This window comes from Gopherus evgoodei, chromosome 1, assembly GCF_007399415.2.
Source record: "Gopherus evgoodei ecotype Sinaloan lineage chromosome 1, rGopEvg1_v1.p, whole genome shotgun sequence".
Taxonomy (NCBI): domain Eukaryota; kingdom Metazoa; phylum Chordata; order Testudines; family Testudinidae; genus Gopherus; species Gopherus evgoodei.
This window is the reverse complement of record NC_044322.1, coordinates 32,843,960-32,862,543: the sequence shown is the minus strand read 5'-3', so window position 1 is coordinate 32,862,543 and position 18,584 is coordinate 32,843,960. Positions and strand designations below refer to the sequence as shown.

Sequence of the window (18,584 nt, the reverse complement as noted above, 5' to 3'; positions counted from 1 at the left end):
CTCCCTGGTTGCATAGATGGCCATTTTAGCCAGGGCGAGGAGGAGGTTGACCAGGAGCTCCCGTGAGTTTGTGGGGCCCTGGTGTAGGCAGGCCGTAAAACCTGCCTCTCCCACCTCACTGCGGGAGGGTGATACTGCACTGTCCCAGGGATGCTGCAGGGTGAGCACGCTCAGGAGACGATGAGACCACACAGCTACTTGGGGACTAGAGGGTTAACAGGGAAGGGAAGCTGCCTCCCACTGGCATGATGGGAGCTGTAGGCAGTGAGGCTCATGGGAGCTGTAGTCAAGGGTTCCCCAGCATGGCTGCCTCCAGCAAGGTAATGTGCTTTGCTTCCTCTGCCACCTTCCAGCGGCTGAACGGGTCACAGCTGAGCTCCGGGGGCCACGCTCCAAGCTGGGCGGACGCGGCTGGCTTCAGTGGCACCGGGCCAGGGGTGAATGTGGCCCATGGCAATCACTGTGTTAACGTGATCAGGAGTAATGGCTTGTTGTCAGATCCAGCCCTAAGGATGGGCTGGGCTGGAGCTCAGGTCTGTGCTGCAAGGGGCTGCTCCTTTGGGGAGGGGTCACTCTTTGTCTGTATTTGGTCTGACAGCAGCCGGTTCAGGGCCCCGTCATAACTGAGGCTTTAGGAGACAATTCGTCTCTCAACCCCCTCGTGGCAGAGTGCAATTCTGATCAGCCTTGCCATGCTGCCACTGGGAATCCCTGTGTGTAGGGAGAGCAGAGTGTTAGAGTCAGGAGCACTCTCCCAGGGTTTTATGTTGCTCTGCCCCACTCCTGTGGTAATTACTTGTTTACATAGGCTGGTGTATAAGGCTATCCAGGTACATGCACATGGAAATATAACTAAATCCTTTCTATAATGTAAGTTTTCCTCGGCAAGGGGATTGTGTGCACACACGTACACCTGTGCTGTACAAGAAGGTCACTGTTGGCAGTATGGTCCAGTGGATAGCGCACAGGACTGAGAGGTAGAGACGTGTTCTAGTTCATGCTCTGCCACTGATGTCCGCATTATTTAGGGCAAATCACTTCATTTTTCTGTTTCCCTTCCCCTCAGTGCTTAATTTGTGCCACATCTTGCCAGGACTGAGCCCCAGCACTTCTGGGCTTGCTGCAGAAGTTCTGAATGTAAAAAAAAATTGCTTTGAGCCCCAGCACCTCTTGCATTACAAATTAAGTACTGTTTCCCACCTTTTTCCTGTCTTCTCTAATTAGCTTGTAAGCTCTCTGGGGAAGGGAACATTCTTACTGTCTGTACAATACAATTGGACTGAACCCAATCTAATCTTGACAGATGAATAAATAATAGTAATCTTTGGAATTATTATAATTAGTGACAGGTTGAGCCCAGGTCAAACCTCTAGATCTGGCCAGTCTGGAATTTTGGGAGTCAGTTTTTAACATCCAAACCCAGATTCAAATTTTGCAAATGATGCCACCTTTTATAAGTGGGCATTTCAAAGCATTGCAGACTTTGAGATATTTGTAGCCTAATCTGTATCTGAAACTTGCATCTGGAGCTCATTTCTGATTATAATATCTGACTTTGTAAATCAATGCAAAGTAGATTATGCAGAATTTTAGAGATTCAGATGGAAGTTCATCTAGTGGTTTGAGCACTGGGCTGCTAAACCCAGGGTTGTGAGTTCAGTCCTTAAGGGGGCCATTTAGGGATCTGGGGCAAAAATCAGTATTTGGTCCTGCTAGTTAAGGCAGGGGGCTGGACTCAATGACCTTTCAAGATCGCTTCCAGTTCTAGGAGATAGGTATATCTCCAATTATTAAAAAAAAAAAAAAATTGTCATCTGTTACTGTTTCATGTCAGTAATCTTACACAGTAAGGCCCTGATTCTGTAATGTGTTTATGTAGACCTGCATTGAAGTCATTGGAGTTCCATACAGATGCAGGAGTTGCCCTCATGCATCTCCTTGCAGGATGAGGGCCTGAATGATTAAAGGGTATAAAATAAAACAATTGTGACTATGAGAAGTTATATATTGGATCAACAGTTAACTAATGACTGTGAAACTATATATGGCATGTTATCATGAATACACTACATTTTATATGCAATATTAAAAACATCATCAAGAAATTATGGAAGTAATATATTTCTTCCCCACCTCCCTCTTTTCTCTGTTTTATATCCATTTTCTATCTAGGCATCTTTTCCAGAAGAGCTGAGCACCGGCAAAGTGAAATCAGTCACTTTATAACTGAGCATAGTGCTCCATCTGCTGGTAACTAGCACACCAAACTACAGTCTAAATTGATCTTGCTATTCTGTTCAAAAATTGCTCCTAAAACATATGGGGCCAGTCCAGGCTCTCCATTATTAAGCAAAACTCTCCATTAACTCTTTCCATTAATTTCAGTGTGGCATGATATGGATCATTATATTCACAACTAAAACTGCCAGTACAACATGATTGTGCCTGTGTTTTTGCTTTAATTTTGATGCATTTTGAGGGGTTATTTTTCAGTGCAAATGAGTTAAGGTCCGTATGGGTCTGATTCTCCATTGCCTTGTACCTTTTATGGTAATTTTAACGTGTGCAAAGTGGGTAAAAAAAGTTACAAATTGGGAATGATAGAGTTTTTCACTCACTGTGCATAGCTCTAAGGGCTTGATTTTGCACCATTAAAGTTAATGAGAGCGTTGTCATTGTTTTCAGTAGACATGGAACTGAGCCTTAAATGGATATGTAATGTACAAGACAGTGGAGAATCAGGCCCAATATGTGCATGCAGCGTGCAAGCTTTCCTATAGAGTCCTCCATACCATTGCCCTTAAATCCCAGCCTGTGTTTGCCTTTGATATTCAAATCCTGAAGTGACTGATTAGTGAATCAGGCCAAATCCTTGCTATAAATAGATGCCCATTTTGATAAAAGGGGCTTTTTCATTTCTTGTGTGTGCTGGAGCTATTACTTGTAACTGGCAGGTAACATTATAACAAGATAGTGGGGAATAAAGTCTCTTTTTGTCTTAGACTTTATTCCCCACTATCTTGTTATTATGTTACCTGCCAGTTACAAGTAATAGCTCCAGCAGTAAAAGAGGTCTAGTTTCAAGTCTCTGAGGAAAGTTGTGTAACTGATTTCTCAAAATGTCTTCTTACAAAGATAAACAGGAATTTTAACTTTATCCTTATATTTTTCTCTGTGTTCTCCTCTCCCAAGTGAAAACTAAATTCATTGCACTTTTTGTTTAAGCAGGTATGAGTTTCCCTTGTCTTTACTGGGCTGATTCTTGTTTTCTTGTATTCTGAAATACACATTACAGGCACTGCTATGCTCCAGTTGTTTTGTTTTCAACTGCAATCTGTTCAGATAAGAGAAATATTCTGAATTTGCAGTCTTCATAGGCAAGTGTGATCGCCCTTGAAGGGACACTGCTGTGGACTTAGCCCACAATTTCCTCTAGCTTTCTCATGCATAGGAGACCTCAGGGAGGGCAAGTGGTTATTTATACTAGTAAAACTAAGAGTACTGGTTGCAGAAAAGGAAAATCAGAATTGAGTATTGACAAAAACTGTAAAACTGAGATCTGTTATCCTTTGGAATAGTCTCCTAAGGGAGACAGTGAGTGCTGCATCACTCAGGACTTTTAAAACTAGATAGGATTGCCATTAATAAATGTATAATGAGGAATAATCCCACACTGGTAGGAAGAAGGATTAGGTAGCTTCGTAGATCTTTTCTGCCTCTTTGTCTCTGTTTCTGTGGTCGTGTGACATAGTGACATATTTCATTAGGTAGTGCTTTTCCTATCTGAACTGGTGCCCCAGCATGGTGTTCAGGTACCTGGACCAGCAGAGAATCCCTTTTCTCAGTTCAGTTGTAAATGTGAGAACCTGGCCATTCAGAGATTGCATGACACTACTTGGCAAAGAGGTCAAAGACTGAATGATCATGGAAATTCTCCTAACTCCCTCAACCCTATTAGTAATCAGTTGAAACACATATTCAGAACAGAGTTGTTGCCGCTGTCCCTGCTGGAACTTGTTCTATTGATAGAAGACATCACTTTCCAGTGCTGGCAATTCATTTCCTTCCACAAGCATTTTATTTCATTTTAAGATTAAAGAAGGGGTGAGGAAAAGAGAGAAAATTATTTTTTTAAAGGAATTTCTTCGGCACTGTTTCATTTCAGGGTTCCAAATTAGTCGAAATAATTGTTAAGAATAAAATTGTCAGACACATAGAAAAACATAAACTGTTGAGCAATAGTCAACATGGTTTCTGTAAAGGGAAATTGTGTCTTACTAATTTGTTAGAGTTCTTTGAAGGGGTCAACAAACGTGGACAAGGGGGATCCAGTGGACATACTGTACTTAGATTTCCAGAAAGCCTGTGACAAGGTCCCTCACCAAAGGCTCTTACGTAAATTAAGCTGTCATGGGATAAAAGGGAAGGTCCTTTCATGGACTGAGAACTGGCTAAAAGACAGGGAACAAAGGTTAGGAATTAATGGTAAATTCTCAGAATAGAGAGGGGTAACTAGTGGTGTTCCCCAAGGGTCATTCCTAGGACCAGTCCTATTCAATTTATTCATAAATGATCTAAAGAAAGGGGTAAACAGTGAGGTGGCAAAGTTTGCAGATGATGCTAAACTACTCAAGATAGTTAAGACCAAAGCAGATTGTGAAGAACTTCAAAAAGATCTCACAAAACTAAGTGATTGGGCAACAAAATGGCAACTGAAATTTAATGTGGATAAATGTAAAGTAATGCACACTGGAAAAAATAACCCAACTATACATACAATATGATGGGGGGTAATTTAGCTACAACGAGTCAGGAAAAAGATCTTGGAGTCATCGTGGATAGTTCTCTGAAGATGTCCACGCAGTGTGCAGAGGCGGTCAAAAAAGCAAACAAGATGTTAGGAATCATTAAAAAGGGGATAGAGAATAAGACTGAGAATATATTATTGCCCTTATATAAATCCATGGTACGCCTGCATCTCAAATACTGTGTACAGATGTGGTCTCCTCACCTCAAAAAAGATATTCTAGCACTAGAAATGGTTCAGAAAAGGGCAACTAAAATGATTAGGGATTTGGAGAGGGTCTCATACGAGGAAAGATTAAAGAGGCTAGGCCTCTTCAGCTTGGAAAAGAGGAGACTAAGATATGATAGAGGTATATAAAATCATGAGTGATGTAGAGAAAGTGGATAAGGAAAAGTTATTTACTTATTCCCATAATACAAGAACTAGAGGTCACCAAATGAAATTAATAGGCAGCAGGTTTAAAAGAAATAAAAGGAAGTTCTTCACACAGCGCACAGTCAACTTGTGGAACTCCTTACCTGAGGAGGTTGTGAAGGGTGGGACTATAACAATGTTTAAAAGGGAACTGGATAAATTCATGGTGGCTAAGTCCATAAATGGCTATTAGCCAGGAAGAGTAAAGAATGGTGTCCCTAGCCTCTGTTCATCAGAGGATGGAGATGGATGGCAGGAGAGAGATCACTTGATCATTGCCTGTTAGGTTCACTCCCTCTGGGACACCTGGCATTGGCCACTGTCAGTAGACAGATACTGGGCTAGATGGACTTTTGGTCTGACCTGGTACGGCCGTTCTTATGTTCTTAATACTATTTCTATGAAGAATATGGAGTGTAATGTGACACCCTGCTGTAGAGAATAGTACTGATTGCATTTTTACATATGGAGGTGAAGAGTTTGAAAAGATTTTTTGTATTTCATTGGTAGGTCTTGTTTTGCATTAAAAGGATCATTTTATTTTTTGAAAGTTCATTTTTAGTGATACAAAATGTCATTAACATCATGGAACACACACACACACTCGACCTTTCCTCTTCAAAGTCCTTTATACACAGGCACTCACATCTGGAATGGGTGAGCTCCAGGACGAAAGATCCACTTGCCTGTGTAATGTAGGAACCTTTCCTGTTTGTTTGTTTGTTTTGTTTTATTTATCATTTATACCATGGTTGGCCCCTTAACTCCCAAGGAGGATTGGAGCCCCATTGTGCAGGATGCTCTACAAACACAGGTTGGGAGACAGTTTTCCTCTGGAGAGTTTGTAATCTAAGAGAGACACAAACAGATGAAGCATTGAGGATGGGGTGAGACACAAATAGCTAAATATAGTGGTGATTGACATCGATTTTCTACAGTTTGGGGCAGGGGGCTGACCAGTGGGAAAGGGTTAGCAGGAGTAAAGGAATGGGAGAAGGAGGAAGAGGGGAGGAGGGACCATCCTAGCTCATCTGTCTAGCCAGTGCTGTCAGAAAGAAGTGAGAGAAGATAGGAGGGACAGAAAATATAGGGCAGGAGGTAGAGAACACACTGTAGGGAAAGAGAGGGCAAAATCCTGGTCCCGCTGTAGTCAGTGGGAGTTGTGCATTGACTTCAATGTGGCCGGGATTTCACCCTGAGAGTCTGAAAGAGGTGGAAGGAGACAGAAAGGAAAAGGAGGCAGAAACCAAGGACAGTGCAGGAAAAGATACAGCATGATCTGTGATAGGAAAGAAAATATGATATGAAATGAGGAAGGGTAAGAAGATACAACATAAGCAGGGAAAGGGTCGGGAGTGAATCAGCTTTTAAAAATGTATTAAGTAGAAAGTTAATTGACAAAATGTTACCATTATACGGATTGTTTCATTTTAATTGAAAATTTCCATGTTTCTTATATTAACACAATATAAACATTTTCTCTGGAAAGCTGACACTTTTTGTGAAAAGGTTTGGTTAGGGCTAGTCAACACTGGCAACGCTAAAGCGCTGCCACAGCTGCGCTTTAATGTGGCTTGTGTGCTCAGGGCAGAGTGCTGGGAGAGAGCTCGCCCAGTGCTCTTAAAAAAATACACCTCCCTGAGAGACTAACTCCCAGCGCTGGCGCACTGTCTACACTGGTGCTTTACAGTGCTGAAACTTACTGTGCTCAAGGGAGTGTTGCAGCACTGTAGATTGCCAGTGTAGACAAGCCCTTCGTTGAAAGCCTTATTTTCTATCGAAAAATGGAATGGAAGATTTTTGACAGATTCTATTGAATGCTATATTGTGTTGAATGCACAGCTGTTTGATCCCTTTAAGTGATGGGGCCTGGTTTCGGTGAGCTGTGTTGTATAGGTATTTGATTTCAAACCCGCTCAAACATTGCAAGGATGGAAGTTCAACTCAGATTTGGACATTTGTGGGTTCTTGTTCCACTCTGGAGATATTGGAGAAGGGGGGTGAAACCAACTGAAATAACAAGATGAAACTGATAGTGGAGGGGCAGGTAGGGTGAAAAACTAATGCCACAAGCTTGTGAATAAAGGAATAGAATGGGGAAGAGATTAAACACTGAAATGAAAAAAAAAATCTGGTATTATATACTATACATAGGACTCCCCTCAGAGCAGCCTAATTTTTTCTTCCCTAATATGTAGCATAGATTGCCATTTTCTTGCATGAATCACCCTACAGGAAAAAAAAAATCCCATGGGGATGAATTGAAGGGGAAAAAACAATTTTTGCATTCAAGTAAATTTTGTGATCCTCTCCCCCAAATTGTAAGATTTGTAAAATTGTGAACTAAATGAAGTTCCCCATTCCTACGTTAAAAAGGACTTCTGAGCAAGGTGAATAATCTCACCGGAGCAATGTGAAGTGGGTGAGTTTTGTTCTCCATTTTTCAAATGGGGAAAAAAATGGGAAACACCCCCAAGATCTGTGAGGGATTTGTATTAAAGGTGGGATTAGAACATAGGTGTTATTAGTAATAGAAATAATGGATTTTTTACATAGGAGTTTTGTTATTAGTGGCTCTTTAAAAAATATTTTAAAACGGCCTATGAATAAATGACATTTAGGATTTTTTTTTTAAAGGACTTTTGAATGTTTTCTCCCTTCTGCTGTGGCCTTGTCTTTCCAAATCTCCAGTGCAGAAATGGACAGCACCGGTCAAAACAATCTGAAACGGAATAAATCTGAGAAGAAATTATTGAGGAAACAGATCAAGGCCAGAAACACATTAATGAGACATGAGGGCATCGAGTGTGTATCTCACACCACCCAGGTGACTTGAAGCTCTAATTGTTGTTATGTGAGCCTGAATGCACAGTTCATGCATATCCTAGTCTCACCTATGTGTTGACTAAAGTGCAGTTCTGTTCTGAAAAGTGACTGTAAAAAGGGCAGTGAGACTCCATGTTGATTGTTTCAGATTGATTCCAAATTAGAACTGCACTTCGGGCTTTGGTCAAAGCTCTTTATCCAGGGAGAAACTCCCAGTGACTTTAATGGTCTTTGGACCAGGTCTTTAGGCTGAAAGGATTGTTCATGTGGCTGGGAAAAGTTCTGATAGCCATAATTATATTACTAATAAAATTTGTTACCTTCATCAATTAATATACGTGTTAGAGCCTCCCATTCCTTTTCCCTTATTGCTTTCTTTGTCTCTTCTGCTTTCATTTTTTGCCTTTATTATTTTTCCCTCCATGCTTCTCCACAAAGCATAATCTCTCTCCTTCAAACTCCCTATTAAACCCCACTCCTAGAAATCTTTTCTAACACTAATCTGATCCTCACTAGAAATCTCACTTCAGCTTCTCTTATGTAAACTGTTGTCCCATGTCTTGCCCGGTCTGTCTCAGGACTCTTCCTCATTCTAGTCTTATGGTTGCCATTGCAACCTTGGCAGTTGTTTTAAGACAAGTCGTTGGGCCTGGTTTACACTGAGATTTAAAACCATGTGAGGATGTAGATAAATAATGATTTGAAAACCTAGTGCAAATGGCAAATTCTTTGGAGAAGGGACTATCTTTTTGTTTTGATTTTTTTACGGCACTAGCACAGTGGAATTCTGGTCCGTGGCCGGGGCTTGTAGGTGTTACAGCAATCCAAATAAAAATAATATAGTAATAATAGTCAGAATTTGTAGCTGAATTTAACACACAGACTTTGAAAATCCTCTGAACATTGTGGTCTAGTGACAATATACAGATTAGGTAATGAAGAGACTTTCCTGAAATTCACTCTTCACTGAGATTTTGTTTACTGGTTTCAAGCCAGAACAATTTTTTTTATGATTGCATTGTAAACCTCTGGAAAATGTGATTTCTTATAGAAGTACTGACACTGTCCTGAGACTTCATAACAGAAATATCTCTCAGTAGTTACTGAGACATGTCACCTAGCACTCCTTGTTAAGATTTTAAGAGTACTGTCATCCTTTTCCATTTATTAAATCTTTCCCTCCCATTTTCAAGCCAAATTGCTCTCGTTTGGAAGAATTAGACACTATAATTTGAAACAACAAAACTTTTTAGGGTCTGCTTTCAGAAAAGGTCATAGAGCATTTATAGAAATGCTTTTACAGAAAGATTGGCTGACTCATTCTGGGAAAGATGTTGAGAAGAAAAAATGTGTGAAACGCAGTTATGCCATTTTAGGGCAATAATGGCATATGCTTGCTAGTTATATGAAGGCACCGATATTGACTGCATACTTAAAGTTGCATTTAATTTGCCCTTAAAGTAGGATTAAAATCTCTCTGTTTCATACTGAAATGATTGATTTACTATCCAAACTGGGCAAAATAATGATTCAGAAGACAATTGGACCTTGTCTGTAATTTTTGCAAAATATGTACACCTCTACTCCGATATAACGCCAACTGATATAACACGAATTCGGATGTAACGTGGTAAAGCAGGGCTCCGGGGAGAGGGTAGGTGCTGCGTGCTCCGGCGGATCAAATCAAGTTTGATATAATGTGGTTTCACCTATAATGTGTTAAGATTTTTTGGCTCTCGAGGACAGTGTTATATCAGGGTAGAAGTGTTCTATCTTTTGCAGAGGAAATATTTATGAATGCTTTATTTATTTATTTATTTATTTATTTTTTAATTTTGTCTTATTTTGTTTAGTTCCACTAACGAAACAACCACACTCCCCCAACACACACACATTCTGATAACTCTTCGGACATCAGCCAGTTTTAGAGACAAGGTGGATGAGGTAATATCTTTTATTGGACCAACTTCTGTTGGTGAGAGAGACAAGCTTTCAAGCTACACAGGATGAGGACTGATAGGTAAGATATAGCGTGATTGCTTTGTGAAAAGTGTTCACCCACAGGTGATGTTGTGTTTTTGTCTTTTATCATTTTCCTGAGAGAGAGCATGTCTACACTACTAAATTATATCAACCTATCAGTCCTCATCCTCAAAGGGAACCTGCCCAACACTTTCAAAAGATGAATCTGGGAGTTTAAATACATAACTTTGCTAGACACTCAAAATCATGGTGTTAATAAAGACATTGGATTTATGTCTTGTTATGACAATCTGTAACCCACTAACCCTCCCTTTTTGTCCTATTACTCTAGGGATGTTAATGGGCCACTTTACCTTGAATGGTCACTTAGAATATGTGCTAATTGCTTATGCTAAACTATCTGTTCCACCTTTCCCAGACCCGATGAAGAGCTCTGTGTAGCTCAGAAGCTTGTCTCTCTCACCAACAGAAGTTGGTCCAATGAAAGAGATTTCCTCACCTAGTCTCTCTAATATCCTGGGGCTGACACAGCTACAACATCACTGCATATCAGCCACTTTTGAAATTCTAAAATTGAACACTCAAAAGGTGATTCCCCTTACTCAAGTGAACCTAAATAAACAGCGGGGATGGCTGTCTCTCTTCCACCCCAGAAAGAGAGAGAGAGAAATTGGCATATGAAGGAGTCTCAGAAGTTCAGCTATCAGCTTCATTTTGGGGCTGCATCTTTTTGTGATGAACCTGATGGCATGGGGGAGACAGGGACTTTGTGGGAAGCCTATGATTGAGGGAGTCCATCTGTGCTGAGGCAGTAGTGCTTGAAGAGAGCCCTGGTATTACTGCCTCAGCACTCCAGTGCGCCATAAAGCAATGCTAGGGAAGCTAAGCATATGTCTACACTGCAATGTAAGCCCAGGGTTAGTGGGGCTTGAGTCTGCAGACTCTGGATTTGAAAGCTCAGGGGCTTGAGTGTCCATGCTCATTGGTAACCTTAGGATAAGAAATTTTAAGTCAGAGCCCCACACTGGGGCAGCAACATCCATCCGAGTCCAACCAACCATATGCCAGACTACCTAGCATCCTCCCAAAATGTGGCCTCTCTAGCCCTTGGCTCATGGTGCAGAATTGGAAAACTTGACCGTCCACCCCGCACATCCCAAGAAGTTGTCACAGCCTGCCAACACATCCTGCCAAGCCGCCATTCTGGCCTGCATGCTCCCAGCAACTGGAGCCAGCAGCATGGAAGAGTCACCATTTGAAGAACTTCTCTTGCTTGGGCTTTCACTCCTGTATCAGGAAACAGGCAGAGCTTCCATGAGATGCTGGTGCACATTTCAGCAATGTTTCATGACCCTCCAAAAGCACCTGATGGAGCTAATGACGGAGCGAGAGGAGAACGACGATACAGATACAGAAGTATGGAACTGGCTGGTACAACTCGCGACTCTCAGTATAGTTTCTGATGCCCTCTGTGTAGACCTGTGCTACTGGAATAGGGCTTCAAGCGCAGATTGGTGGGATCCATCATTGCTGGCCATCCCAGATCTGCATAGTGGGGTCAGAACTTTTGCGTGAAGAGAGCTACATTTCTGGAGCTTTGTGAGCAGCTTGTCCTGTCCTTCCAGCAGCATGAGACCTGTTTGCGGGTGACCATATTGGTCCAGAAGTGGATTGCTATCACTGTCTGGAAGCTGGCTACCCCAGACTCCTACAGGTCTATTGCTAACCAATTTGGTGTTGGAAAGTCAAATGTGGGTAAAGTCGTGATGTAGGCTTCTGAGATGATCAGGCATGTGATTTACCCAGCTGGGGTGGGCAGAAACTATATTTGTGAAGTAACTGCTGATTTTGAGAGAATGAGCTTTCCAAACTGCACCGAAGTCACTGATGGGACTTGTACTCCTCAGGGAGCAAATGAGTACATAAACCGCAAAGGGCACTACTCTTCTATTACACTTGCCCTTGTGCACCACAGAAACTGATTTATGGACACCCATGTGAGCTGCACTGGAAGGAGGGATCATGATGCCAGGGTTTTCTGCTGGGCAGGAGTTTACCTTCATGGACAGGCTGGGATTCTGTTTCCACCAAAGGACATTGTCATAAATGGAGTTACTGTCCCCACGTAATCCCTTTTACCTTGGCTTATGAAACTGTATCCTGATCTCAGGGCCTGTCAAAGAAGGGTTAATCACAATGGTGGTTGAATGTGTGTTTGGCAGACTGAAATCCCACTGGCACTATCAACAGGCCTGTTTGGATTCCAGTGTCATCAATGCTGTCCGCATCACTGTGGCTTGCTGTGCTCGTCACAATTTGTGTGAAGCCAAAGGTGAGCTGTTTGCCCCTGAATGGCGCTATGGCAGTGATGGATCGCTGAACCAGTACACTCAGCCAGAAAGTGCACCTGTGACAGCAGGATGGGCCCAGGCAACACAAATCGGGGATGCTCTGTGCTCCCATGTTATGGATTTGCATGGGCAAAGGGAAGAGGGAGAACAGCATGTTTTGGAATGTTTTTGTAGATCAGTGTTGACAGTAAATGATGTATTGTCACAGCACACAATGAAATGTGTGTGTGGGGAGGATATTGTCACAGTACACAGTGAATGGGGCATATTAAGAGAGAATCATAGAAAATTAGGGTTGGAAGAGACCTCGGGAGATGATCTAATCTAATACCTCTGCTCGAAGCAGGACCAACTCCAATTAAATCATCCCAGCCAGGGCTTTGTCAAGCTGGGCCTTAGAAACCTCTAAGGATGGAGATTGCACCACCTCCCTAGGTAACCGATTCCAGTGCTTCACCACCCTCCTAGTGAAATAGTGTTTCCTAATATCCAATTTAGACCTCCCCTCACATTTTTTATTTTGGATGACCTCACTGTTAATGTAATGGACGGGAAACTGTGCATTTTCATTATTGATTGATTGTACATAGATGTACTGAGAAATTGTGTATGGCTACAACTTGCCCATTGTTTCTTCCCCTATGTTTTATCTTTATTATTCAAAACACACATTATAAGACATGATGTAGTGATGGCAATAAACTCTCTAAATAAAGTAAAAGCATTTATTTGTGTTGCAAAATTAACAATATTAAAGCATTTCCAGGCGGGCAAGCCAACCGTGTATGCCACCAAAGTATTCAAACTTATGGTGCCCGAATAGCACATCTGTGAGTGGAGTGTGTTGGGCAGCTACTGTCTTGGCCCTCGAAAATATGCTCTTCTCCAGTGTGCCTAGCTCTCTGGAGTTCACGCTACGGGAGAAGTTTGCAGCTATATCAGCCCTTGGGATTGGGTCAGAATCCATGGGGGGAATCAACAGGATGCTGTGCTAGCATCTGTATGGCTTAGTGTCTCCCCACAACTTTCCATACAGCCTTTTATGACTGCATGCAAGCACACACCTTAATATGGACTTGTAGAGAACTCCACAGCCACCCCACCTCCTCCCAGACACATTTCCAGATGGCATTCCTACCCTCCACCCCTATTTTGGACAAATGATGTTGTCATCCATGAACTACATACACAAATGGGCCACATTTCAACCCACACCTGCACCACCCCCACCTGGACAGTTCACTGATTACAAGTGGCTCATTGCCTTGTTGTGTTAGGACAGAGCAGCGTACTGACAGGGAAGTCAATATAAAAGTCTTATTTTTAACACCCCGGCGCCAAGGTGCTGCCCGTGCAATCTGCCATGAGTGGACACCCAGTGCTGCCCACGGTGTGTTATAACTTTTGCACTGGTTCATAACCTGGAAATCCCTTCCATTCCTATATTAATCAAGACAAACACGGAGCCAGAAACTTACCGGGCTCTCGGGTTAATTCTGTTTCTTCCAGTTCTGTGGCAGGTTGCTGCTCAAAGTGGGGACAACACAAGGCTTCTCCGGACCCAGTATATGCTGCAGCTGTGCTAGTGACAAAGCCTCCTTGGGGACTGGTTCCAGCACCATAGTGACTTTGCTGGCGTGAGTCGGTGCCTGCTGGCCCCCCTCCATGCCTATGTTGGGTTCAGAAGTTTGCCACCCCAGCTGACCAGGCTGTTGTAAGCACTATTGGCTCTGTGCTCGGTGCAGTACCCAGCACCCAGTCAGACTCCTCATCAAACGTGCAGGTTGACGGCGAATTCTGAGAGGCGCAGTTCTCCTCCCTGGGTTGCCGGTAGTTGGTCTTGAGCTGCTTGGTCCATTCTCTGACCCAGTCTGTGGTCCAGTGACTTCCCAGCACTGCCAGCTTCTTCTCCTACTGAAACTCATCTTTTTGCTGGCCTCACATCAGAGATTCACCAAAATCTGACTGTGCTCTCGGAACCTGGAAGCGGCACGCTTGGCAAAAGATGACTTCTGGTTGATGGCTGTAGCTAAGGCGGGGGAAGGCTTACTCTGTAGCTCATTGGTCAGAGTAAAGTGGAAGGATTAAACGCTGCCTGTCTGCACAAGTGGGGTTGCTTCCATTTCCTGGGGGTCAATTGGCTACTTTTGGAGTAGAGAGGACAAAGAACAGTGTCTCATGGGTGTGTGGGATAGTATTGGCTAACTCTTAGCCTGAGTTGCATCCACAAATGCAAAACGATGAAGTTTGGTCCCGAGTCAGTGGGACCTAGGCTCGAATCGACTCATCCTGCAAGGTCCTGAGGCCTGGGCCTGAGTACGACAGGATTGTGTGTAAACAGAAGAGAGGTTTGGGCTCAAGCCTGTGTCTGAGTCCAGGCTTGCATTGCAGTGTAGCCATACCCCGAGTGTCGCTGCACTGAGACATTGGTACATCGGTGATGGCGAATTGTCCCATTGAGACTACTTCTGTGCATAAGTGTTTGGAGGATGAACTGGGGCCCTAAAGCTGTATTTTGTATTGTGTAGCAGGCCCCCTGGGTAAGGGGTGATTCCGTTCTTTCAGCAGGATGTCCAGTGTATCTTTACTTGTAGCATTTTGGGGCATCCCCAAGAAGCTAGCATCAACTCAGAGAAATACCCTGAAGGGGATCTGAAGTTGGATTCTGAGCTGATCCTGCTCAGGGTTGATTCTGCTCAGCACTGGTTGCCTGGTTGGTTCCCAAAATGGGTCATGAGAGATACCTCATATTGCTCTCAAGTGACACTCCTCCCCTTGCCCAATGAAAGAATAGCACTAGTGGGCTATACTAATGAATGCATCAGACTCTCCTCACACAGAGGAAAGGGTTACCCTTCCTTGCAGAAAAGAGTAAAGAGAAAAATGTTGAGGATGTTAGAGGCCACTCCTTCAAAAAAAAATTATTCGGAGTGTTTAGAAATGGGCTGCTGAGCTCAGTTCTCTCTGAGTTCGTTTGTGGGAGCCATAACACTTGGCTGTCATGAAAAAAATCAGGCAGATACAGTTAATACAATGGGATTTATTTTTGTTCTACCCTTTCAAGGGTATTGCAGGACACTTACAGCCAACTGTTGGCTATGGAATCTGTAAATACAAATAAACTCTGTAGCTGAGGGACAGGAATGTTCAGGGCATATGCAAGGCACATATCATCCAGGTACTGTAAATGTGTAGAACCCCCCCCTGCCCACCATCTCCTCTGCACAGATACCTGTTTGCAGGCACAGTTGTGGTGCCTGCACACACAAACATGGGCATGTTATTTCTCTCCGAGCTCGAATGCTCTTGTTCTGTAAGAGCCTTTCCCTTAAATGTGTGCTGTACTAATGTGCCCTGGGCTTCAGCTAGCCACAGACTAATTGAAATATAAACATTTCCTTTGAAATATCAAACAGAATAACCACAGACCGATTTAGAGATAATAGCTTCATTTCTCTTTATGACACTTGTGTTTGTGAAATGCTATTTTCAGGACAGTGGTGACCGCTAATCTGTCTATTTTTAATTTTTTTAAATTAGAACTTGGTCGTTGCCAATGGAGGTCTGGGTAATGGTGTGAATAGACACCAACTGCTCAGCCTAGTAGAGGAATGTGGATTGGTGGAAGCACTCTTAATGCCTCCAAATAAACCCTATTCAGTTGTGAAATATGGGTCTAAAGAAGAAGCCAAGAAAGCCTACGACACTCTCAATGGGAAAGAGATAATGCTGGAGGACTCCAACCAAAATGTTACTCTGTATGTTAACTTTGTGGAAAAAGGTATCAATATTCTGCTATCCCATAAAGCATCACTGTTCTTCCTTTGCTTTTCAGTTGCTTGTTATAGTGGAATTGTGGATAGAATTCTGGCCCCATGAGAGTCAATGGAAGCTTTGTCATGGACTTCAATGGGGTCAGAAATTGACTGTATATTTTGAACTGTGTTTGGTGAATCATTCCTGGTTTTTGTCTTTTATTTTATTATATGTGTTATAACATTTTTTCCAGATCTGGACCTTAGTGTCCAAAATATGGGTGTTAGCATGAAAACCTCCAAGCTTAGTTACAGCTTGGACCTGGGTAAAGCTGCCACCAGCCAGGAATTATACAGTGCCTAGCTCACTATGGTCTCCCCAAAACCTTCCCTGGGGAACCCCCAGACTCAGATTGCCTTGAGTCCTACAACAAAGGGAAATAACCCCCTCCCCTTGTTTCCTTGTTACTTCCCTCCCAGGCTCCCCTCCTGGACGACCCTAGGAGATTCCCTGCTTCCAGTCCTGGAAACACAAGTACCGAGAGAGCTAATCTCTCTTCCCCCTTACCCAGAGGGTATGCAAAGTCAGGCTTAGTAAATCTAACACACAGAGATTTTCCCCCTGATTTCTCCCTCCCCACCATTCCCTGGTGAGCTGCAGACTCAATTCCCTGGAGTCCCCACTAAAAGAAAAACTCCAACAGGTCTTAAAAGAAAGCTTTATATAAAAAAGAAAGAAAAAGAACATTAAACATAGTCTCTGTATCCAGGTGACATATACAGGGTCAATTGCTTAAAAGAAAAATGAATAAACAAGCCTTATCCAAAAAGAATACACTCCAGCAACTACACACATGTAAATACAAAAAACCCCCAACAATATAAACCTATTGTTTTACTATTCTTGTACTTACAACTTGGAAACAGAAGATTAGAAAGCCTGGAGGTAGAAAAATCACTCTCAGAGCCGAGAGGGCACAGACACAAGACAAAGGACAAAGAACTAACACCCAAACTTTCCTCACCCAGATTTGGAAAAGTCTTTTTTTCTGATTGGTCCTCTGGTCAGGTGTTTGGTTCCCTGTGTTAACCCTTTACAGGTAAAAGAACATTAACCCTTAGCTATCTGTTTATGACAATATGGCACTTAGAGCAATCTGTGGATGCTTGCAACAATACAATCCAAAATAGATGAATAAATATATGTATCAGATAGAAGAGTCAGCTTTTCCTGGAACCTGAGAAGCTAAATTAATTGCCCAAAAGGATCAAACAATAATAGAAGCAATAGTCTTCTTTCTCCTTAACCAAAGTCTAGGGAAAAAAAGGGGTCTTGCAGCATACCCTGAAATCTGGTCTCTTGTAGTCTGAGGCATGTAGTAATGCCGCACTAAAGACCCGTCACAGATATGTCCTGCTAGCAGCGACCTGCTTGTTTTAAATGCTAAGAGGCAACATCTTGGAACACCTCCATGAGCACATTGGTTGTTATCAGAATGGAGAAGAGAGAGGGCTCGCGTGGTAGCTTGGAGCCAAACCTTTGTTGCTGGAGAGGAGGATGGTCTTTGGTGGTGAAGACATAGGTTGGGACTGGGAGGTCTGAGGTCAGTTCCATTCTAAACAGAAGTTTCCCTGTGTGACCCTGGCCAAGTCACTTGTTCGCCTCTGAACCTTAGTTTCTCATACTGTAAAAAAAAAAACAGGAAACAATAACGCTTGCCTGTTAGAGTGTGAACTCCGTCTCTTGTGTTTGTAGAAGCACCTAGCACAATGAGGTCCTGATCTTGGCCCCTAAACTCTACCATAGTACAGATCATTTTCAATAATAATTCATAGGGCCTGCAAGTTGGGAGCCTGTTACGTAGTCATTTTCTGTCCAGATAGGTGTTGCAGTGAACATTTCATCACATCTGGTTGCAGAGCTACAAATGGCCATTATTTTATATAATTTCTTACATTAAGAAACGGCATATAGCATTTAGGCTTATAGCATTAGACATACTTTCTTCACTGTGCTGTATGCTTGTCACCATGAGCAGTGACAAATGCTGAGTCCTGGCAAAATAAAATTGACTCCAACTAGAACTCCCTGCCATGCATGGGGAAGTTTTGACCTTTCTTTTGACAGACTATCAGATTTTTTTGAGGTGGAAAACATTAAGTTTCTCAGGTCCTACACAGTGAGATTTGAGAATTGGGTTGTATAGCACAAAACTTGGATTCTGATCCTGTTTTATGCTACCAAGGAGGATAATTAGTTCAGATGATGATCAGTCTAGGGTTTATCATTATTGATAAAAGAACACAAGTGGATCATTTTCCATAAGCAGTAGCACTGTTTTATTTTTATACCCATAGTGCATTGGGAAGACATTATACCTATTAGCTTGCCTCCAGGCCTGATGATGGTTGAAGAGCTTGTGTCTCCTGAAGAAGAACAAAAGATGT

At 42.6% G+C, this 18,584-nt stretch overlaps 1 protein-coding gene across 1 annotated transcript in view; it reads left to right on the top strand.

Moving 5' to 3' along the window:
- The first annotated feature begins 290 nt into the window (after positions 1-290).
- The window catches only part of LOC115652223 (alkylated DNA repair protein alkB homolog 8-like), a 19,956-nt gene continuing 1,662 nt past the window's right edge, over positions 291-18,584 (top strand). The window contains exons 1-4 of the mRNA XM_030563987.1: positions 291-320; positions 7,859-8,048; positions 15,922-16,162; positions 18,495-18,582. Of these exons, the coding sequence (XP_030419847.1) occupies positions 7,920-8,048; positions 15,922-16,162; positions 18,495-18,582 (458 nt within the window). The 5' untranslated portion in view covers positions 291-320; positions 7,859-7,919. The remainder of the gene's footprint in view (positions 321-7,858; positions 8,049-15,921; positions 16,163-18,494; positions 18,583-18,584) is intronic.